At 43.5% G+C, this 26,377-nt stretch overlaps 1 protein-coding gene and 1 pseudogene across 1 annotated transcript; both read right to left on the bottom strand.

Moving 5' to 3' along the window:
* Positions 1 to 18,913: 18,913 nt before the first annotated feature.
* On the bottom strand, positions 18,914 to 19,906 carry LOC140371777 (radial spoke head protein 3 homolog pseudogene; annotated as a pseudogene).
* Positions 19,907 to 22,096: 2,190 nt separating this feature from the next.
* LOC140371568 (coiled-coil domain-containing protein 39-like) lies at positions 22,097 to 26,093 on the bottom strand. Its single transcript, XM_072458737.1, has 2 exons — positions 26,061 to 26,093; positions 22,097 to 24,955 (listed from the first exon to the last, which is right to left on the bottom strand). Exons 1-2 carry the CDS (start codon positions 26,091 to 26,093, stop codon positions 22,097 to 22,099), a joined length of 2,892 nt encoding a protein of 963 aa, XP_072314838.1.
* Between the last annotated feature and the right edge of the window lie 284 nt (positions 26,094 to 26,377).

Genomic DNA, 26,377 nt, shown 5'->3' with positions numbered 1-26,377 from the left:
ACAGACGATACCACAGTTTACTACAGACGATACCACAGTTTACTACAGACGATACCACAGTTTACTACAGACGATACCACAGTTTACTAATGACGATACAACAGTTTACTACAGACGATACCACAGTTTACTGCAGACGATACCACAGAGACGATACCACAGTTTACTACAGACGATACCACAGTTTACTACAGACGATACCACAGTTTACTACAGACGATACCACAGTTTACTACAGACGATACCACAGTTTACTACAGACGATACCACAGTTTACTACAGACGACACCACAGTTTACTGCAGACGATACCACAGTTTACTACTGACGATACCACAGTTTACTACTGACGATACTACAGTTTCCTACAGACGATACCACAGTTTACTACAGACGATACCACAGTTTACTACAGACGACACCACAGTTTACTGCAGACGATACCACAGAGACGATACCACAGTTTACTACAGACGATACCACAGTTTACTGCAGACGATACCACAGTTTACTACAGACGATACCACAGTTTACTACAGGCGATCCCACAGTTTACTACAGACGATACCACAGTTTACTACAGACGATACCACAGTTTACTACAGACGATACCACAGTTTACTACAGACGACACCACAGTTTACTACAGACGATACCACAGTTTACTGCAGACGATACCACAGTTTACTACAGACGATACTACAGTTTACTACAGACGATACCACAGTTTACTGCAGACGATACCACAGTTTACTACAGACGATACCACAGTTTACTGCAGACGATACCACAGTTTACTACAGACGATACCACAGTTTACTACAGACGATACCACAGTTTACTACTGACGATACTACAGTTTACTACAGACGATACCACAGTTTACTGCAGACGATACCACAGTTTACTACAGACGATACCACAGTTTACTGCAGACGATACCACAGTTTACTACAGACGATACCACAGTTTACTACAGACGATACCACAGTTTACTGCAGACGATACCACAGTTTACTACTGACGATACTACAGTTTACTGCAGACGATACCACAGTTTACTACAGACGATACCACAGTTTACTGCAGACGATACCACAGTTTACTACAGACGACACCACAGTTTACTACAGACGATACCACAGTTTACTGCAGACGATACCACAGTTTACTGCAGACGACGCCACAGTTTACTACAGACGATACCACAGTTTACTACAGACGATACAACAGTTTACTACAGACGATACCACAGTTTACTACAGACGATACCACAGTTTACTGCAGACGATACCACAGAGACGATACCACAATTTACTACAGACGATACCACAGTTTACTGCAGACGATACCACAGAGACGATACCACAGTTTACTACAGACGATACCACAGTTTACTACAGACGATACCACAGTTTACTACAGACGATACCAGTTTACTACAGACGATACCACAGTTTACTACAGACGATACCAGTTTACTACAGACGACACCACAGTTTACTACAGACGATACCACAGTTTACTACAGACGATACCAGTTTACTACAGACGATACCACAGTTTACTACAGACGATACCACAGTTTACTACAGACGATACCAGTTTACTACAGACGACACCACAGTTTACTACTGACGATACCACAGTTTACTACAGACGATACCAGTTTACTACAGACGATACCACAGTTTACTACAGACGATACCAGTTTACTACAGATGACACCACAGTTTACTACAGACGATACCACAGTTTACTACAGACGATACCACAGTTTACTACAGACGATACCACAGTTTACTACAGACGATACCACAGTTTACTACAGACGATACCACAGTTTACTACAGACGACACCACAGTTTACTGCAGACGATACCACAGTTTACTACAGACGATACCACAGTTTACTACAGACGATACCACAGTTTACTACAGACGATACCACAGTTTACTACAGACGATACCACAGTTTACTACAGACGATACCAGTTTACTACAGACGATACCACAGTTTACTACAGACGATACCAGTTTACTACAGACGACACCACAGTTTACTACAGACGATACCACAGTTTACTACAGACGATACTACAGTTTACTACAGACGATACCACAGTTTACTACAGACGACACCACAGTTTACTGCAGACGATACCACAGAGACGATACCACAGTTTACTACAGACGATACCACAGTTTACTGCAGACGATACCACAGTTTACTACAGACGATACCACAGTTTACTACAGACGATACCACAGTTTACTACAGACGATACCACAGTTTACTACAGATGACACCACAGTTTACTACAGACGATACCACAGTTTACTACAGACGATACCACAGTTTACTACAGACGATACCAGTTTACTACAGACGATACCACAGTTTACTACAGACGATACCACAGTTTACTGCAGACGATACCACAGTTTACTACTGACGATACTACAGTTTACTACAGACGATACCACAGTTTACTGCAGACGACGCCACAGTTTACTACAGACGATACCACAGTTTACTACAGACGATACCACAGTTTACTACAGACGATACAACAGTTTACTACAGACGATACCACAGTTTACTACAGACGATACCACAGAGACGATACCACAGTTTACTACAGACGATACCACAGTTTACTGCAGACGATACCACAGAGACGATACCACAGTTTACTACAGACGATACCACAGTTTACTACAGACGATACCACAGTTTACTACAGACGATACCACAGTTTACTACAGACGATACCAGTTTACTACAGACGATACCACAGTTTACTACAGACGATACCAGTTTACTACAGACGACACCACAGTTTACTACAGACGATACCACAGTTTACTACAGACGATACCAGTTTACTACAGACGATACCACAGTTTACTACAGACAATACCACAGTTTACTACAGACGACACCACAGTTTACTACAGACGACACCACAGTTTACTACAGACAATACCACAGTTTACTACTGACGATACCACAGTTTACTACAGACGATACCACAGTTTACTACAGACGATACCACAGTTTACTACAGACGACACCACAGTTTAATACAGACGACACCACAGTTTACTACAGACAATACCACAGTTTACTACTGACGATACCACAGTTTACTACAGACGATACCACAGTTTACTGCAGACGATACCACAGTTTACTGCAGACGATACCACAGTTTACTACAGACGATACCACAGTTTACTACTGACGATACCACAGTTTACTACAGACGACACCACAGTTTACTACAGACGATACCACAGTTTACTGCAGACGATACCACAGTTTACTACAGACGATACCACAGTTTACTACAGACGATACCACAGTTTACTACAGACGATACCACAGTTTACTACAGGCGATCCCACAGTTTACTACAGACGATACCACAGTTTACTACAGACGATACCACAGTTTACTACTGACGATACCACAGATTACTGCAGACGATACCACAGTTTACTACAGACGATACCACAGTTTACTACAGACGATACCACAGTTTACTGCAGACGATACCACAGTTTACTACAGACGATACCACAGTTTACTACAGACGATACCACAGTTTACTACAGACGATACCACAGTTTACTACAGACGATACCACAGTTTACTACAGACGATACCACAGTTTACTGCAGACGATACCACAGTTTACTACAGACGACACCACAGTTTACTACAGACGATACCACAGTTTACTGCAGACGATACCACAGTTTACTACAGACGATACCACAGTTTACTACAGACGATACCACAGTTTACTGCAGACGATACCACAGTTTACTACAGACGATACCACAGTTTACTACAGACGATACCACAGTTTACTACAGACAATACCACAGTTTACTACAGACGATACCACAGTTTACTGCAGACGATACCACAGTTTACTGCAGACGACGCCACAGTTTACTACAGACGATACCACAGTTTACTACAGACGATACAACAGTTTACTACAGACGATACCACAGTTTACTGCAGACGATACCACAGAGACGATACCACAGTTTACTACAGACGATACCACAGTTTACTACAGACGATACCACAGTTTACTACAGACGATACCACAGTTTACTACAGACGATACCACAGTTTACTACAGACGATACCACAGTTTACTACAGACGACACCACAGTTTACTACAGACGATACCACAGTTTACTACAGACGATACCACAGTTTACTACTGACGATACCACAGTTTACTACTGACGATACTACAGTTTCCTACAGACGATACCACAGTTTACTACAGACGATACCACAGTTTACTACAGACGACACCACAGTTTACTGCAGACGATACCACAGAGACGATACCACAGCTTACTACAGATGATACCACAGTTTACTGCAGACGATACCACAGTTTACTACAGACGATACCACAGTTTACTACAGACGATACCACAGTTTACTACAGACGATACCACAGTTTACTACAGACGATACCACAGTTTACTACAGACGACACCACAGTTTACTACAGACGATACCACAGTTTACTGCAGACGATACCACAGTTTACTACTGACGATACTACAGTTTACTACAGACGATACCACAGTTTACTGCAGACGATACCACAGTTTACTACAGACGATACCACAGTTTACTGCAGACGATACCACAGTTTACTACAGACGATACCACAGTTTACTACAGACGATACCACAGTTTACTACTGACGATACTACAGTTTACTACAGACGATACCACAGTTTACTACAGACGATACCACAGTTTACTACAGACGATACCACAGTTTACTACAGACGATACCACAGTTTACTACTGACGATACCACAGTTTACTGCAGACGATACCACAGTTTACTACAGACGATACCACAGTTTACTACAGACGATACCACAGTTTACTGCAGACGATACCACAGTTTACTACAGACGATACCACAGTTTACTACAGACGATACCACAGTTTACTACAGACGATACCACAGTTTACTACAGACGATACCACAGTTTACTACAGACGATACCACAGTTTACTGCAGACGATACCACAGTTTACTACAGACGACACCACAGTTTACTGCAGACGATACCACAGTTTACTACAGGCGATACCACAGTTTACTACAGACGACACCACAGTTTACTACAGACGATACCACAGTTTACTGCAGACGATACCACAGTTTACTACTGACGATACTACAGTTTACTACAGACGATACCACAGTTTACTGCAGACGATACCACAGTTTACTACAGACGATACCACAGTTTACTGCAGACGATACCACAGTTTACTACAGACGATACCACAGTTTACTACAGACGATACCACAGTTTACTGCAGACGATACCACAGTTTACTACAGACGATACCACAGTTTACTGCAGACGATACCACAGTTTACTGCAGACGACGCCACAGTTTACTACAGACGATACCACAGTTTACTACAGACAATACAACAGTTTACTACAGACGATACCACAGTTTACTGCAGACGATACCACAGAGACGATACCACAGTTTACTACAGACGATACCACAGTTTACTACAGACGATACCACAGTTTACTACAGACGATACCACAGTTTACTACAGACGATACCACAGTTTACTACAGACGACACCACAGTTTACTACAGACGATACCACAGTTTACTACAGACGATACCACAGTTTACTACTGACGATACCACAGTTTACTACTGACGATACTACAGTTTCCTACAGACGATACCACAGTTTACTACAGACGATACCACAGTTTACTACAGACGATACCACAGTTTACTACAGACGATACCACAGTTTACTACAGACGATACCACAGTTTACTGCAGACGATACCACAGTTTACTACTGACGATACTACAGTTTACTACAGACGATACCACAGTTTACTACAGACGATACCACAGTTTACTACAGACGATACCACAGTTTACTGCAGACGATACCACAGTTTACTACAGACGATACCACAGTTTACTACAGACGATACCACAGTTTACTACTGACGATACTACAGTTTACTACAGACGATACCACAGTTTACTGCAGACGATACCACAGTTTACTACAGACGATACCACAGTTTACTGCAGACGATACCACAGTTTACTACAGACGATACCACAGTTTACTACAGACGATACCACAGTTTACTGCAGACGATACCACAGTTTACTACTGACGATACTACAGTTTACTACAGACGATACCACAGTTTACTACAGACGATACCACAGTTTACTGCAGACGATACCACAGAGACGATACCACAGTTTACTACAGACGATACCACAGTTTACTACAGACGATACCACAGTTTACTACAGACGATACCACAGTTTACTACAGACGATACCAGTTTACTACAGACGATACCACAGTTTACTACAGACGATACCAGTTTACTACAGACGACACCACAGTTTACTACAGACGATACCACAGTTTACTACAGACGATACCAGTTTACTACAGACGATACCACAGTTTACTACAGACGATTCCACAGTTTACTACAGACGATACCAGTTTACTACAGACGACACCACAGTTTACTACAGACGATACCACAGTTTACTACAGACGATACCACAGTTTACTACAGACGATACCACAGTTTACTACAGACGATACCACAGTTTACTACAGACGATACCACAGTTTACTGCAGACGATACCACAGTTTACTACAGACGATACCACAGTTTACTACAGACGATACCACAGTTTACTACAGACGATACTACAGTTTACTACAGACGATACCACAGTTTACTACAGACGATACCACAGTTTACTACAGACGATACCACAGTTTACTACAGACGATACCACAGTTTACTACAGACGATACCACAGTTTACTACAGACGATACCAGTTTACTACAGACGATACCACAGTTTACTACAGACGATACCAGTTTACTACAGACGACACCACAGTTTACTACAGACGATACCACAGTTTACTACAGACGATACCACAGTTTACTACTGACGATACCACAGTTTACTACTGACGATACTACAGTTTCCTACAGACGATACCACAGTTTACTACAGACGATACTACAGTTTACTACAGACGATACCACAGTTTACTACAGACGACACCACAGTTTACTACAGACGATACCACAGTTTACTACAGACGATACCACAGTTTACTACAGACGACACCACAGTTTACTACAGACGATACCACAGTTTACTACAGACGATACCACAGTTTACTACAGACGATACCACAGTTTACTACAGACGATACCACAGTTTACTACAGACGATACCACAGTTTACTACTGACGATACCACAGTTTACTACTGACGATACTACAGTTTCCTACAGACGATACCACAGTTTACTACAGACGATACCACAGTTTACTACAGACGACACCACAGTTTACTGCAGACGATACCACAGTTTACTACTGACGATACTACAGTTTACTACAGACGATACCACAGTTTACTACAGACGATACCACAGTTTACTGCAGACGATACCACAGAGACGATACCACAGTTTACTACAGACGATACCACAGTTTACTACAGACGATACCACAGTTTACTACAGACGATACCACAGTTTACTACAGACGATACCAGTTTACTACAGACGATACCACAGTTTACTACAGACGATACCAGTTTACTACAGACGACACCACAGTTTACTACAGACGATACCACAGTTTACTACAGACGATACCAGTTTACTACAGACGATACCACAGTTTACTACAGACGATTCCACAGTTTACTACTGACGATACCACAGTTTACTACAGACGATACCAGTTTACTACAGACGATACCACAGTTTACTACAGACGATACCAGTTTACTACAGACGACACCACAGTTTACTACAGACGATACCACAGTTTACTACAGACGATACCACAGTTTACTACAGACGATACCACAGTTTACTACAGACGATACCACAGTTTACTACAGACGATACCACAGTTTACTGCAGACGATACCACAGTTTACTACAGACGATACCACAGTTTCCTACAGACGATACCACAGTTTACTACAGACGATACCACAGTTTACTACAGACGACACCACAGTTTACTGCAGACGATACCACAGAGACGATACCACAGTTTACTACAGACGATACCACAGTTTACTGCAGACGATACCACAGTTTACTACAGACGATACCACAGTTTACTACTGACGATACCACAGTTTACTACTGACGATACTACAGTTTACTGCAGACGATACCACAGTTTACTACAGACGATACCACAGTTTACTACAGACGACACCACAGTTTACTGCAGACGATACCACAGAGACGATACCACAGTTTACTACAGACGATACCACAGTTTACTGCAGACGATACCACAGTTTACTACAGACGACACCACAGTTTACTACAGACGATACCACAGTTTACTACAGACGATACCACAGTTTACTACAGACGATACCACAGTTTACTACAGACGATACCACAGTTTACTACAGACGATACCACAGTTTAATGCAGACGATACCACAGTTTACTACAGACGATACCACAGTTTACTGCAGACGATACCACAGTTTACTGCAGACGATACCACAGTTTACTACAGACGACACCACAGTTTACTACAGACGATACCACAGTTTACTACAGACGATACCACAGTTTACTACAGACGATACCACAGTTTACTACAGACGACACCACAGTTTACTACAGACAATACCACAGTTTACTACAGACGATACCACAGTTTACTGCAGACGATACCACAGTTTACTACAGACGATACCACAGTTTACTGCAGACGATACCACAGTTTACTACAGACGATACCACAGAGACGATACCACAGTTTACTACAGACGATACCACAGTTTACTACAGACGATACCACAGTTTACTGCAGACGATACCACAGTTTACTGCAGACGATACCACAGTTTACTACAGACGATACCACAGTTTACTACAGACGATACCACAGTTTACTACAGACGACACCACAGTTTACTACAGACGATACCACAGTTTACTGCAGACGACACCACAGTTTACTACAGACGATACCACAGTTTACTACAGACGACACCACAGTTTACTACAGACGATACCACAGTTTACTGCAGACGACACCACAGTTTACTACAGACGATACCACAGTTTACTACAGACGACACCACAGTTTACTACAGACGATACCACATTTTACTACAGACGATACTACAGTTTACTACAGACGATACCACAGTTTACTACAGACGATACCACAGTTTACTACAGACGATACCACAGTTTACTACAGACGATACCACAGTTTACTACAGACGATACCACAGTTTACTACAGACGATACCACAGTTTACTGCAGACGATACCACAGTTTACTACAGACGATACCACAGTTTACTACAGACGATACCACAGTTTACTACAGACGATACCACAGTTTACTACAGACGATACCACAGTTTACTACAGACGATACCACAGTTTACTACAGACGATACCACAGTTTACTACAGACGATACTACAGTTTACTACAGACGATACCACAGTTTACTACAGACGATACCACAGTTTACTACAGACGATACCACAGTTTACTGCAGACGATACCACAGTTTACTACAGACGACACCACAGTTTACTGCAGACGATACCACAGTTTACTGCAGACGATACCACAGTTTACTACAGGCGATACCACAGTTTACTACAGACGACACCACAGTTTACTACAGACGATACCACAGTTTACTGCAGACGATACCACAGTTTACTACTGACGATACTACAGTTTACTACAGACGATACCACAGTTTACTGCAGACGATACCACAGTTTACTACAGACGATACCACAGTTTACTGCAGACGATACCACAGTTTACTACAGACGATACCACAGTTTACTACAGACGATACCACAGTTTACTGCAGACGATACCACAGTTTACTACAGACGATACCACAGTTTACTGCAGACGATACCACAGTTTACTGCAGACGACGCCACAGTTTACTACAGACGATACCACAGTTTACTACAGACAATACAACAGTTTACTACAGACGATACCACAGTTTACTGCAGACGATACCACAGAGACGATACCACAGTTTACTACAGACGATACCACAGTTTACTACAGACGATACCACAGTTTACTACAGACGATACCACAGTTTACTACAGACGATACCACAGTTTACTACAGACGACACCACAGTTTACTACAGACGATACCACAGTTTACTACAGACGATACCACAGTTTACTACTGACGATACCACAGTTTACTACTGACGATACTACAGTTTCCTACAGACGATACCACAGTTTACTACAGACGATACCACAGTTTACTACAGACGATACCACAGTTTACTACAGACGATACCACAGTTTACTACAGACGATACCACAGTTTACTGCAGACGATACCACAGTTTACTACTGACGATACTACAGTTTACTACAGACGATACCACAGTTTACTACAGACGATACCACAGTTTACTACAGACGATACCACAGTTTACTGCAGACGATACCACAGTTTACTACAGACGATACCACAGTTTACTACAGACGATACCACAGTTTACTACTGACGATACTACAGTTTACTACAGACGATACCACAGTTTACTGCAGACGATACCACAGTTTACTACAGACGATACCACAGTTTACTGCAGACGATACCACAGTTTACTACAGACGATACCACAGTTTACTACAGACGATACCACAGTTTAATGCAGACGATACCACAGTTTACTACTGACGATACTACAGTTTACTACAGACGATACCACAGTTTACTACAGACGATACCACAGTTTACTGCAGACGATACCACAGAGACGATACCACAGTTTACTACAGACGATACCACAGTTTACTACAGACGATACCACAGTTTACTACAGACGATACCACAGTTTACTACAGACGATACCAGTTTACTACAGACGATACCACAGTTTACTACAGACGATACCAGTTTACTACAGACGACACCACAGTTTACTACAGACGATACCACAGTTTACTACAGACGATACCAGTTTACTACAGACGATACCACAGTTTACTACAGACGATTCCACAGTTTACTACAGACGATACCAGTTTACTACAGACGACACCACAGTTTACTACAGACGATACCACAGTTTACTACAGACGATACCACAGTTTACTACAGACGATACCACAGTTTACTACAGACGATACCACAGTTTACTACAGACGATACCACAGTTTACTGCAGACGATACCACAGTTTACTACAGACGATACCACAGTTTACTACAGACGATACCACAGTTTACTACAGACGATACTACAGTTTACTACAGACGATACCACAGTTTACTACAGACGATACCACAGTTTACTACAGACGATACCACAGTTTACTACAGACGATACCACAGTTTACTACAGACGATACCACAGTTTACTACAGACGATACCAGTTTACTACAGACGATACCACAGTTTACTACAGACGATACCAGTTTACTACAGACGACACCACAGTTTACTACAGACGATACCACAGTTTACTACAGACGATACCACAGTTTACTACTGACGATACCACAGTTTACTACTGACGATACTACAGTTTCCTACAGACGATACCACAGTTTACTACAGACGATACTACAGTTTACTACAGACGATACCACAGTTTACTACAGACGACACCACAGTTTACTACAGACGATACCACAGTTTACTACAGACGATACCACAGTTTACTACAGACGACACCACAGTTTACTACAGACGATACCACAGTTTACTACAGACGATACCACAGTTTACTACAGACGATACCACAGTTTACTACAGACGATACCACAGTTTACTACAGACGATACCACAGTTTACTACAGACGATACCACAGTTTCCTACAGACGATACCACAGTTTACTACAGACGATACCACAGTTTACTACAGACGACACCACAGTTTACTGCAGACGATACCACAGTTTACTACTGACGATACTACAGTTTACTACAGACGATACCACAGTTTACTACAGACGATACCACAGTTTACTGCAGACGATACCACAGAGACGATACCACAGTTTACTACAGACGATACCACAGTTTACTACAGACGATACCACAGTTTACTACAGACGATACCACAGTTTACTACAGACGATACCAGTTTACTACAGACGATACCACAGTTTACTACAGACGATACCAGTTTACTACAGACGACACCACAGTTTACTACAGACGATACCACAGTTTACTACAGACGATACCAGTTTACTACAGACGATACCACAGTTTACTACAGACGATTCCACAGTTTACTACTGACGATACCACAGTTTACTACAGACGATACCAGTTTACTACAGACGATACCACAGTTTACTACAGACGATACCAGTTTACTACAGACGACACCACAGTTTACTACAGACGATACCACAGTTTACTACAGACGATACCACAGTTTACTACAGACGATACCACAGTTTACTACAGACGATACCACAGTTTACTGCAGACGATACCACAGTTTACTACAGACGATACCACAGTTTCCTACAGACGATACCACAGTTTACTACAGACGATACCACAGTTTACTACAGACGACACCACAGTTTACTGCAGACGATACCACAGAGACGATACCACAGTTTACTACAGACGATACCACAGTTTACTGCAGACGATACCACAGTTTACTACAGACGATACCACAGTTTACTACTGACGATACCACAGTTTACTACTGACGATACTACAGTTTACTGCAGACGATACCACAGTTTACTACAGACGATACCACAGTTTACTACAGACGACACCACAGTTTACTGCAGACGATACCACAGAGACGATACCACAGTTTACTACAGACGATACCACAGTTTACTGCAGACGATACCACAGTTTACTACAGACGACACCACAGTTTACTACAGACGATACCACAGTTTACTACAGACGATACCACAGTTTACTACAGACGATACCACAGTTTACTACAGACGATACCACAGTTTACTACAGACGATACCACAGTTTAATGCAGACGATACCACAGTTTACTACAGACGATACCACAGTTTACTGCAGACGATACCACAGTTTACTGCAGACGATACCACAGTTTACTACAGACGACACCACAGTTTACTACAGACGATACCACAGTTTACTACAGACGATACCACAGTTTACTACAGACGATACCACAGTTTACTACAGACGACACCACAGTTTACTACAGACGATACCACAGTTTACTACAGACGATACCACAGTTTACTACAGACAATACCACAGTTTACTACAGACGATACCACAGTTTACTGCAGACGATACCACAGTTTACTACAGACGATACCACAGTTTACTGCAGACGATACCACAGTTTACTACAGACGATACCACAGAGACGATACCACAGTTTACTACAGACGATACCACAGTTTACTACAGACGATACCACAGTTTACTGCAGACGATACCACAGTTTACTGCAGACGATACCACAGTTTACTACAGACGATACCACAGTTTACTACAGACGATACCACAGTTTACTACAGACGACACCACAGTTTACTACAGACGATACCACAGTTTACTGCAGACGACACCACAGTTTACTACAGACGATACCACAGTTTACTACAGACGACACCACAGTTTACTACAGACGATACCACAGTTTACTGCAGACGACACCACAGTTTACTACAGACGATACCACAGTTTACTACAGACGACACCACAGTTTACTACAGACGATACCACATTTTACTACAGACGATACTACAGTTTACTACAGACGATACCACAGTTTACTACAGACGATACCACAGTTTACTACAGACGATACCACAGTTTACTACAGACGATACCACAGTTTACTACAGACGATACCACAGTTTACTACAGACGATACCACAGTTTACTGCAGACGATACCACAGTTTACTACAGACGATACCACAGTTTACTACAGACGATACCACAGTTTACTACAGACGATACCACAGTTTACTACAGACGATACCACAGTTTACTACAGACGATACCACAGTTTACTACAGACGATACCACAGTTTACTACAGACGATACTACAGTTTACTACAGACGATACCACAGTTTACTACAGACGATACCACAGTTTACTACAGACGATAGACGATACCACAGTTTACTACAGACGATACCACAGTTTACTACAGACGATACCACAGAAGGTGATGGAGAGAGAACTGCATAAACGAAACAACTGGTTTGCATTAAATAAATTATCATTGAACTTAAATAAAACAAAATGTATGGTATTCAGTAACAAACATGTAGATAATTATATCAAAATCAAAATAAATAGTTATGAAATTGAAAGAGTCAATTACATTAAGTTTCTTGGAGTGATCATAGATTGCAAAATTTTATGGAAAACACACATACAAAATGTACTGAAAAAAGTGTCAAAAACTATTGCAATTTTGTACAAATTGCAGTATATTTTGAACAAAAATGCCTTATATTTACTTTACTGTTCTCTCATTACTCCATATTTAACATATTTAACATATTTAACATATTTAACATATTTAACATATTTAACATATTTAACATATTTAACATATTTAACATATGGTATTGAGATCTGGGGAAACACAAACAAAACTAGAACCAAACCAATTTTCATTCTACAAAAAAAGGCCATTAGACGGATCAATCCTGCATCTTATAACTCGCCGAGTCACTCTGTTCATTCAATCTAAGCTTTTAAAATGTTATGATTTGGTAAAACCTGTTTACTGCTAAATTGATGTATTTAGTTAAATGTAATCAAGTCCCTACATCATTGAGGATAAAGTTTACCCAGAGGGAAAGTAAATATAATTTAAGGGGAACGTGTATATTTGACAGAGCTTATGTGAGAACCACGCCGAGGGTCATTGTGCGTGTGTGTGACAGAGCTTATGTGAGAACCACGCCGAGGGTCATTGTGCGTGTGTGTGTGACAGAGCTTATGTGAGAACCACGCCGAGGGTCATTGTGCGTGTGTTTGACAGAGCTTATGTGAGAACCACGCCGAGGGTCATTGTGCGTGTGTGTGTGACAGAGCTTATGTGAGAACCACGCCGAGGGTCATTGTGCGTGTGTGTGTGACAGAGCTTATGTGAGAACCACGCCGAGGGTCATTGTGCGTGTGTGTGACAGAGCTTATGTGAGAACCACGCCGAGGGTCATTGTGCGTGTGTGTGTGACAGAGCTTATGTGAGAACCACGCCGAGGGTCATTGTGCGTGTGTTTGACAGAGCTTATGTGAGAACCACGCCGAGGGTCATTGTGCGTGCGTGTTTGACAGAGCTTATGTGAGAACCACGCCGAGGGTCATTGTTTGTCAAGTAAAGGAGTTAAATTATGAAACAATTGTTGCGATGAATTAAAAAATGCCATTTCTTTATTTCTGTTTAAAAAGATCTTTAAGGAAACAATCATAGAAAAATATTTAACAGAATAAAAATGCAGCTTTGTTCTAAAACCTTGAATGTTTGTGAAGGAAACTTGTGTTGTAGTGTCCAGTATTATGTAGTGTCCAGTGTTATGTAGTGTCCAGTGTTATGTAGTGTCCAGTGTTATGTAGTGTCCAGTATTATGTAGTGTCCAGTATTATGTAGTGTCCAGTGTGATGTAGTGTCCAGTGTGATGTAGTGTCCAGTGTTATGTAGTGTCCAGTGTTATGTAGTGTCCAGTATTATGTAGTGTCCAGTATTATGTAGTGTCCAGTGTGATGTAGTGTCCAGTGTGATGTAGTGTCCAGTATTATGTAGTGTCCAGTGTGATGTAGTGTCCAGTGTGATGTAGTGTCCAGTATTATGTAGTGTCCAGTGTGATGTAGTGTCCAGTGTGATGTAGTGTCCAGTGTGATGTACTGTCCAGTGTTATGTAGTGTCCAGTATTATGTACTGTCCAGTGTGATGTAGTGTCCAGTATTATGTAGTGTCCAGTGTGATGTACTGTCCAGTGTTATGTAGTGTCCAGTATTATGTAGTGTCCAGTATTATGTAGTGTCCAGTATTATGTAGTGTCCAGTGTTATGTAGTGTCCAGTGTTATGTAGTGTCCAGTATTATGTAGTGTCCAGTATTATGTAGTGTCCAGTGTTATGTAGTGTCCAGTGTGATGTAGTGTCCAGTGTGATGTAGTGTCCAGTATTATGTAGTGTCCAGTGTGATGTAGTGTCCAGTGTGATGTAGTGTCCAGTATTATGTAGTGTCCAGTGTGATGTAGTGTCCAGTGTTATGTAGTGTCCAGTTTTATGTAGTGTCCAGTATTATGTACTGTCCAGTGTGATGTAGTGTCCAGTATTATGTAGTGTCCAGTATTATGTAGTGTCCAGTATTATGTAGTGTCCAGTGTGATGTAGTGTCCAGTGTGATGTAGTGTCCAGTATTATGTACTGTCCAGTGTGATGTAGTGTCCAGTATTATGTAGTGTCCAGTGTGATGTACTGTCCAGTGTTATGTAGTGTCCAGTATTATGTACTGTCCAGTGTGATGTAGTGTCCAGTGTGATGTAGTGTCCAGTATTATTTACTGTCCAGTGTGATGTACTGTCCAGTGTGATGTAGTGTCCAGTGTGATGTAGTGTCCAGTATTATTTACTGTCCAGTGTGATGTAGTGTCCAGTGTGATGTAGTGTCCAGTATTATGTAGTGTTGTTTTTGTTGATGAACTGTGTCTTGTGAACTATAAAATTTCCATCAATGTTGAGCGTTTGAGTGACAGGTCGGCACAATAAGCCTTGGCTTCTGCTGCACTTGGTCAAAAAACATTAATGTCTCGAATTTAGTTTTGTGCTTGAATGTTGAGCACCTTTTGTTTTGTTTTTGACCAAACCACAATAAATAAATAAATAAACTAACTAAACTACACGACACAACTTCAGCTTAAACAAACCACACGGCCGTGTGGATCCGCAAGCTCCATTTTATTGGAGTTTAGGCGTCTATGACCCCATGTGTGACCTATGACCCCATGTGTGACCTATGACCCCATGTGTGACCTATGTCCCCATGTGTGACCTATGACCCCATGTGTGACCTATGACCGCATGTGTGACCCATGACCCCATGTGTGACCTATGACCCCATGTGTGACCCATGACCCCATGTGTGACCCATGACCCCATGTGTGACCTATGACCCCATGTGTGACCTATGACCCCATGTGTGACCTATGACCCCATGTGTGACCTATGACCCCATGTGTGACCTATGACCCCATGTGTGAACTATGACCCCATGTTCAGGGTGAGAAATGCCCCGGTCTGAACATGAAAAATAGGAATAATAGGAATAAGAAACCAGGAGAAGAACAATAGACTCCAGGATTCCATGGAATGAACATTCCATTCCATGGCTCGAGCCTAACAAGAATAAAGTCTTTACTACACACATGTAGTACTTTTACGAAAGAATGCAGACACTAACAATAGCTTCAGCCATTGTACATTATCTAGTTAATCATTTCATTTCTTCTTATAATCTCGATTTTATGTTTTGAACTGAAACATGGCAAAAACACAGGAAATGTAGTTCTAATTGAATCTGCCTCACCCAACTTTGAGTTTGAATCCGAAACACGACAAAACAAAAAGGGGGACAGAGTCTGTGCTGTCTTCAGAGATGAAATAATTACCCACAGGTTGTTTTTTGGGGTGTTTATTTCAAATGTCAATGTGGTCGATGCAGAACATTAAGAACACCTTCAATCCCACAATACAAATAGCAATTCAACAGCCAGTTAAACACGTGGAGCTGCCTCAGTTTGTACCTGTGACTGAAGAAAGTGTCCATGAGACCATCATCAGCCCTCTACTTGCGAGAGTTCTTCTACCTGCTGCCTTGACATGTTGCCCACTAGACTTTTAAAGTCCGTGCTGAGTAGTTTGTTGACTCCACTTACTGAAATAGTCAACATGTCACTTAAATCCAAAACATTCCCAACGGCCTTGAAAACTGAGTTTATTAAGCCGCGGCTAAAGAGCAGCCTCGATCCCACAACACTAAACAACCATTAACCTATTTCAAACTTGCCTTTCCTGGGAAAAGTCTTTGAGAAAGTCATTTATCAACAGCTTATTCAGTTCCTCCTGATAAGTGACTCCTTTGATGACTTCCAGTCCGGTTTTAGATGACATCACAGCTCTGAGACGGCTCTCATTAAGGTGACAAATGACATCCGTCTGAGCACTGATGATGGTAAGGCCTGCTTTAGTCTTTGGACCTCAGTGCTGAATTTGACACGGTCGATCACAGGATACTTCTACAGAGGTCAGAGGACTGGGAGGGCATCACTGGTATGACCTTAAATTGGTTGAAGTCGTACCTTAAAAACAGGAAATACTTTGTTGAGATTGGTGACTCTGAGAGCATGGCATTGACCTGTGGGGTGCCCCAAGGGTCAATCCTTGGACCCCTTCTGTTCAATCTGTTCATGCTGCCATTGGGACAGCTAATACAAAACAGTGGTGTGTCCCATCGCAATTATGCAAACGACACTCATGTCTATGTGTCATTCACGGCAGGTGAATATGGACCTGTCAATTCACTCTGTCTCTGTTTTAGTTCAGTCTTTATTTGAAGGGACAATGTACAGAGACATTGAGCTGGTAAAAAACAAAGATGTTCAACACCAGATTGTAGATAAAGCGCTCATTTCCATCAGCAGTCCACCTTTAATCTGGTTTTAGGGGTGTGGTCATGTGTCAGGGGTGTGGTCATGTGTCAGGGGTGTGGTCATGTGTCAGGGGTGTGGTCAGGTGTCGGGGTGGTTATTAAATCATCCAGTTCAGGTCAGATGCATTCAATCGTTCAGTACAGGTCAGTTGTATGAAATCATCCAGTGCAGAGCGTGCAGCAAATCTTTTGTCCAAAGTGGAGAGGACCTCGTTCATCAGCCATGGCATGAAATTAGTTTCAACGTCAGTTTGAACTGTGTCGACGAAGAATCCATGACATCGCAGCGACGTGAAGACGGATGGGACGAGGTTGGCCAGGTATTGCCGCGTGAATGCTCGAGCTGCAACCTTCTCTGCTATTTCCTTCTCTTTCTTCAAGACTTCCTTCTGCTGGACAATCCTCCGCTCCTTCTCCTCCATGTGCCTCCTCTCCTGTTCCCGCAGTCTCTGGACCTCGACCAGCTCTGCGTTTCGTCTCTCCTCAAATGCCCTCTGCTGAGCTAGCAGACAAGCCAGCTCCTCCTCCTCCATCACCTCACACAGCGACTGCTCCATCACTTTCCCCACCATCACCTCCAGGATGCCCTGCACCTCCCGGTCAAAGTCAAACAGCTCTCCGTCCTGGATCTGAGTGGCTGCGTCCATACCAGATTTGGCTGGGATGAACAGAGGAGGGTCCGGTTTGTCCAGGAAGGTGTCCGTCTGGCAGTGACAATCACTGGTCATCACGATGTAGCTCAGCTCCTCCAGGTACAGCTCCGTTTGGACCTCGATGTGCTGCCGGCCCTGCACAGGCTCTGGAGTTCTCACTCGGACCTGTTCCCGAGTTCTTCTTCGTGCCGCAGCTTTCCTCTTCTGCTCCTCCTGCCTCTGTATCTCATCCAACTCGGCTTGAGTGCTTTTGGACATGAGGTGCCGGGCGTAGGTGTTTCCTCTGACCACACGGCGATCGTACATAATGTTTCCATAGTGGCTTTGAGTCTGGTCCGGCGGCTCTTCTCTGTAGCGGCTCTGGTTCTTCACGGCTCTGGGCCGGCTGGAGGAGGCAAAGGTGGTGCTCATCTTTCTCTGTGAAACAAAGCCATATTTGACTCTTCAAAATGAGCGTGGTTCGGTCGTGGGCTCTGTGTGTGATGTTGTTGTTGTGTTACTTGTAATGGCAGTTGGCGGCCAACTGAAAAGGTGCATTTACCACCACCTACTGGATTGAGTGTGGACAGGAGATCAACGGAAACCTTCTTCTATGGTGTTTTCTGGCGGCTGGTATCCAAGAGTTACATCACCGCCAGACTTTATCCTTTAGACACATTCTTCAGTTCTTCTTCTTCCACCAGACTCACGGAAGACATAATACCCCTCTGCAGGCCTCATAAGTACGCTTTGACTCTGACATCATCAAGCTTTAAGTCAGGTTCCCACGACAACAAGCCATGTGATCAGTCACATGACTCAATGCGCTGCAGGCTCTCGGATGACATCACAGTAATACTTCACTTTGTCCAGTGGAGTTGGCACTTCCTGAAACACGTCTGGTCCAGTTTGAACGACGCGGTGGGATTTAGCGCTGTCTAAAATATATATTTACTCAAATATTTGAATTGCACACAAAATACTGAAGAATGTGTGTTTAAATGTTTAGCTGTCAAACTGTTGTATTGTTGCCCATATCAAATTATTCATGGTTGATCATCATTGTTTTTCTTTCTGTTTTTCTTTTATTCGTGCCTTATTCTATATAAGATTATTATTCTAATGCTTTTATTATTGTTCATCGTCGTAGGATGCACCGAATCACAGAAGCAAGTTCCTGTGAATTGTGGCATAAAACACTGACAGTTTGAAAAATGGCTTTTGAATTTGTGTTTTTTTTTTTTTTTTAGTCAGCACAGTATGACCAGGCTAGAAGCTTTCAATGCAGTGATCGCTTCCAAATGACAAACTATTAAGAACTTCCCAACTGCTAAAGCCCGCTATCTCGTTGCACGTTTTTCACATTATATTGGGTCCCTTGCCCATCATTCAAACAAACCAAATCTTTTTGATCAATAAAATGTTCTACCAACAACCCATTTTTGCCCTGGACCAAGTCTAAAAACTTTATTATTGTACTGTACATTTGAACTTATCAGTTAAGTGTAAGTGAATGTTTTCAAAAGAAGAACAGGAGAATGGTGAAATGTACACAACCAATACACAACTTTATCAAATGTAAGATTAAAATTATTGGAAGTAAGGTAATGTCGTCAGGCGGAAAAAGGAGGCATGACAGGCCTCTTTGGCTGGTAGGACTCCTGTGGCCGTTGACAAGTATCAGTATCAGGTCGGCCTGAAAGAAATTCTGGCAAACCGTCCGGCGCCTCAGGAGGAGGAAGCAGTGCTTCACCAACACCATTTATGGTGCGGGTGGAGGCCTGCTGACCTCTGACCTCGACTGTGGATGTCGTCGGACAGTGGAAGGACTTTGAGGATCTCCTTAATCCCTCAGTCACGTCTTCTGAAGAGGAAGAAGAGACCGGGGACTCAGAGGCTGACTCGTCCATCACCCAAGCTGAAGTCACTGAGGTTGTTGTCAAACTCCTCAGTGGCAGGGCTCCGTTGTAGGACTGTCTTGACTGACACGTCTCTGGCGGTCCCATCTCACATCAGGTGGCGGTTGGGGACAGTGCCTCTGGACTGGCAGACCGGGGTGATGGTCCCTCTGTTCAAGGGGTGTGTGTGAGCTGCTGCTCCTCCAGCTGAGGTGGCTCGGGCATCTGTTCCGGTTGCCTCCTGGGCGCCACCCTGGGGAGGTGTTTCGGGCATATCCCACCGGGAAGCGGTCCCGGGGAAGACTCAGGACTCGCTGGTTGTCTCTCGGCTGGATGTCTCTCGGCCGGATGGCTCTCGGCTGGATGTCTCTCGGCTGGCCTGGAAACGCCTCGGGATCCCCCCGGAGGAGTTGGGTGAAGTGTCTGGGGAGAGGAAGTCTGGGAATCCCTGCTTAGACTGCTGCCCCCGTGACCCGGCCCCGGATAAGTGGAAGATGGATGGATGAAAGATGAATTACTCCAAAGAAATAAGTAAAGGGTGTTTTTTCCTTTGCTCCTTTCTTTGAAGCGATGCTACTTGGTTTAGCTAAGGCAATAAGTTTGTACGTTTTTTTTTTGTTGTAGGAACCAGGTGGAATATGCGAGGTGGAGGCGACCTGTTTGAGTTTTGAGTGAACATCTTGTACTTCTATTTTGTACTTTAGAAATGACTGTTTTAAATAATACAGTCTTGACTCTATCGTTTCTTTCTGCTGCCACTGCACGAGCTCAGGCTGCCGTAGGCAAAGGGTGTACGGGACACGACGGGTAGATTGAGGCCCAGCTCTACCGTGTTCACAGTGGGCAACTGGGAATTCGAGGACCTAGCGCGGCTGCCCGAGGGGGACGGCAGTGATACAGAGCTATGGGCCACGCCGGATTTGGTCCTGCTGCTGCCGCTGGAGGGAGTGGAGGCCAGAGAAGGCAAAGACAGGTTTGCCTGATCAAAGGTCATTGTCAGCGCTGCTCTGAGCTCGGGGTGTTTCTGCATGGCTTCAACCAGCATCTTGTCAATGTTTCGGTGGAATTCCTTTAGTTCTTTGAGCCTTATGTCCTTCTCTTCAAACGTCTCACCCTTGCTTTGTTTAGCTGAGCGGATGTCTCTTATCAACTTTGAGCACTCTTTTGCAGCTCTGTCAATCTTTTCTTGCTGAGACGCCACTTCTTTTTTGATTTTAGCGACGAGCGCCGTCTTGCCCTCAACCTTTTCTTTCTCGAGACTTTCTTCCTGCAGCAGATTCTCAAAGGTGCTGTTCATGTCCTCTAAATCCTGCTCCAGCCCCTGCACTTGCATCTTCTTCAGCGTCAGTGTGGCCTCTGCCTCCTTCAGCTGCTCCTCTAGCTTTGTCTTTTCCGAGAACTCGGGGATGGATTCTTTGTCTCTATTCAAGGACTCACGAAATAACGAGTTGGAACAGTTGAAAATATAAATAGTGTTCTCTAGTGCATGATTGTCTCGTTCAATTTTATGTATTTTAGCGTCCAGGCTGTTTCTGTTGCGCTTCAGATCTTCCTTTTCTTGGGCAGCCCGTATGACGTAGTAAACTTCAGGCTCCTCCCCCTCGGGACCCGTCATGGAAATGGTCAAAACATCAAAGCGTTTCATCGTCAAGTCGACCTTTAACAACTTCTCATTCAACTTTACGCTCAGCTCGAGCCTCTCCTGCTCGATGAACTTGAGCTCTTGGGCCTGCACCTCTTTGTTAAAGCGGATCGTTTCCTCTTGCACCTTCATCACTCTCTGAAACTCCAGTCGCTGTGTCTCCAGAGACTTCACACTGTTACTCTTATCGTACAACAGATCGCGCTTACGCTTCACCTCCATTTTGAGGATATTGTGCTCCATCTTGTTTTGCGGCTTCTGCGACCGACACAGATTGAGCTCCTTCTGGTTGGTCTTGCACAGCAGCTCGAGCTCTTCCACTTTCTCCTCCAGATTGCTCCTCTGGGTTTCACATCTGTCCAGTTTCTTTCTAAAACTGCAGATGTCCTCCTCGACTTTCTTCAGCATGCTGCTCTGCGAAGCCGCTTGTTTCCTCTTCTCCTCCAGAGCCACCGTCAGCTCTAAGATCTTCCTGTCGTACGTTTCCTTCTCCTCTGCGTCCCTTGTCCCCTGCAGCCGCTCCAGTTTGGCAGTGAGGGCGTTGATTTCAGCTTCCTGTTGGTTTATGGTTATCTGCTGTGACAGTAGAGCCCTTTCAACGTTCCTTTGCTCATTTTCCAGCTTGAGAATGGTGCTCTTGCTCCTGCTGATTTGGGAGTGAGCCTTTTTCTCTTCACCCTTCAGACTCTGCAGCTTGTTATTGCTATTGAACAACTCTTGCGTGTATTTTTGCAGATGCTTTTCCAACTCTGCGATTGTCTCCTCCTCCTCCTGAAGAAAGCGCTCCATCTGAGCCGCCTTTTCCTCTTCACTCAGAGCTGTCTCAGTCACTCTTTTGAGCTTCTCCTCCAGGCCTTTGTTTCGGGCTCTGACTGTTGTCAGTTTTGTATCATTGTCACAGATCTCTTTCTTCAGTCGAGATATGCGGGGCTTAGCGGCATCCACTTCCCATTTTGTCCTCTCCAGAGTATTCCTGCAGGTGCTTAACTCGTCCTTGAGACAGTTGAAGTTGTCCTCGTGCGCCTTCAGCTCCTTATGCATTTCGAGGTCGAGCTGCTTGGCCCTCAGCACTTTCCTCTCGATCTCTCTGTTGTTTATCTGTTGGGCTTTGAGCAACTGCTCATTTTCTCTAATAGTGATGTTCTTTTCTCTGACTTGCTGGTTCATCGCTGCCAATTGCTTGGCACAGTCATTCATCTCACTGTCGCTTTGCTTCATGTGCTTCAGGGTGAATTCCCACTGCTGAATGAACTGCTGTGTTTCCTGATGAACTTGACGCATATTGTCATTGGTTTGGTCCAGGGCAATCTGTGTAGACAGTGTCTCCGTTACCTCTTTGTCGAGAGCTTTGCGTTTTTCCTTGACCTCCACAGTCATCTTCTCAATGTCTAAAGTGAGGGACTTGATGGTCTGCTCGTCCTGTTGGCGGTACTTGATAATGGCCATGGTGTCCTCGTCTTTGTGGCCCGACTCCTCTAAGAAGGCGTCCATTGTCTGCTGGTTCCAGTTCATCTGATTCTTGAAGTCTTGCAGCTTCTGTTTGACCTTGGATATCTGGATCTCCGTCATGTTGCTCCGGTCGTCCAACGTTCGGACCTCATTTTTCAACTTGGAGGACTCCTGCGCCAGTCGCCCGGCCTCTCGCTCCGCCAGTGCCGTCAGGTGCTTCTCCGATTCCTCCTCTCTCGCCACGGCTCGGTAAAAAGCCTCAGCGCTTTCCAGCGTTTGTTTGAGGAACTTGAGGTCTGCGGTCTGCATCTGCTTCACATCTTTGTTCTTCCTGAGTTTCTCCTCCACTTCCATCAGTTGCTTGTTTTTATTTTGAAGCTCTTCTATCAGCGCTCTGTTTTGTGCGTTGCAGTTGGGCAGTGCCAGGTGCACGTCCCAGTCCAGGTTTGCCATGAGGGAATGAGCAGTGCTTGACACGTCGAGTATAGAATAAACAAGTCCGATCTGTTGTTGTTGTTGTTGTTTTAATGGCGGCCAAGGGGCATTTACCGCCACCTACTTTATTTTTTAGACTTTATACTTTACAGTTTAGATGGCCTTAAGAGTCCCCTTCTCCTTCTCCTTCTCCTTCTCCTTCTCCTTCTCCTTCTCCTTCTTCTCCTTCTCCTTCTCCTTCTCCTTCTTCTCCTTCTCCTTCTTCTTCTTCTTCTTCTTCTTCTTCTTCTTCTTCTTCTTCTTCTTCTTCTTCTTCTTCTTCGGTGTTTTATGGCGGTTGGTATCCAAGCGCTAAATTATTGCCAGACTTTATTCCTTAGACTTTTTCACACAGATTTCTTCTTCTTCTAATGGCTGTTGTTGTTGTTGTGGTGCTTTTAATGGTGGTTGTTGTTGTGTTGTTGTTGTTGTTGTTGTTGTGGCGCTTTTAATGGCGGTTGTTGTGTTGTTGTTGTTGTTGTGGTGCTTTTAATGGCGTTTGGTAGCTAAATGAGGACTTGACTCATAAGCTGTAGGACTATATGACATCATAGTTTTAATGATGTCATCAAGCAACAACAGGTCATTGAATTCTTTCTTCTTTTTTTCTTTTTTTTTACAGTAAAGCGTAAAACAAGAAGAAGAAGAAGAAGAAGAAGAAGAAGAAGGCTGCATTAAAAGTAACACAACAACAACAGTTAACAGTTTTGATGTAGTTTAAAGTGTTGTTTTAATACTTGAATTGGAACTCGCAGTAAGACGAGCGGGTTACAGGTCCGGTCTGTGGAGAGGCGCTCGCAGTAAGACGAGCGGGTTACAGGTCCGGTCTGTGGAGAGGCGCTCGCAGTAAGACGAGCGGGTTACAGGTCAGGTCTGTGGAGAGGCGCTCGCAGTAAGACGAGCGGGTTACAGGTCCGGTCTGTGGAGAGGCGCTCGCAGTAAGACGAGCGGGTTACAGGTCCGGTCTGTGGAGAGGCGCTCGCAGTAAGACGAGCGGGTTACAGGTCAGGTCTGTGGAGAGGCGCTCGCAGTAAGACGAGCGGGTTACAGGTCCGGTCTGTGGAGAGGCGCTCGCAGTAAGACGACCCTTGAGTGTCAAAGCATTTTGTCGTTTTGGTGACGTTTATAATGTCACTTCCTCGTTTGACGTTCCCAGCAAATATGACATAGCGGCAATTCTGCAACTGTTACCTAGCAACCAGAGAGTAAACAAGAGCCAAAGTCTATTTAAATCTTACATCTTATTTCGTTGAATGATTGTTTAAACTGTCAGAAAGGTGTAAGTCACATTCAAAGTGTTGTTGGAACGGCGCTTTTTGACGTCATTTTCAACTTTGGTCAAATTTTCTTCACAAAGTGCAACACGACTGATGTAAAAGTACAATCAATATTTACCACAAGGACAAACTTTAAGACTTTAAATCACAGGGTCTAATATCGTGGATTTCTATT

The sequence above is a fragment of the Eucyclogobius newberryi genome, unplaced genomic scaffold (genome assembly GCF_026437365.1).
Source record: "Eucyclogobius newberryi isolate DKJ021-1_F unplaced genomic scaffold, fEucNew1.0.hap1 SCAF_22, whole genome shotgun sequence".
Taxonomy (NCBI): Eukaryota; Metazoa; Chordata; class Actinopteri; order Gobiiformes; family Gobiidae; genus Eucyclogobius; species Eucyclogobius newberryi.
This window is presented reverse-complemented; position numbering and strand designations above follow the sequence as displayed.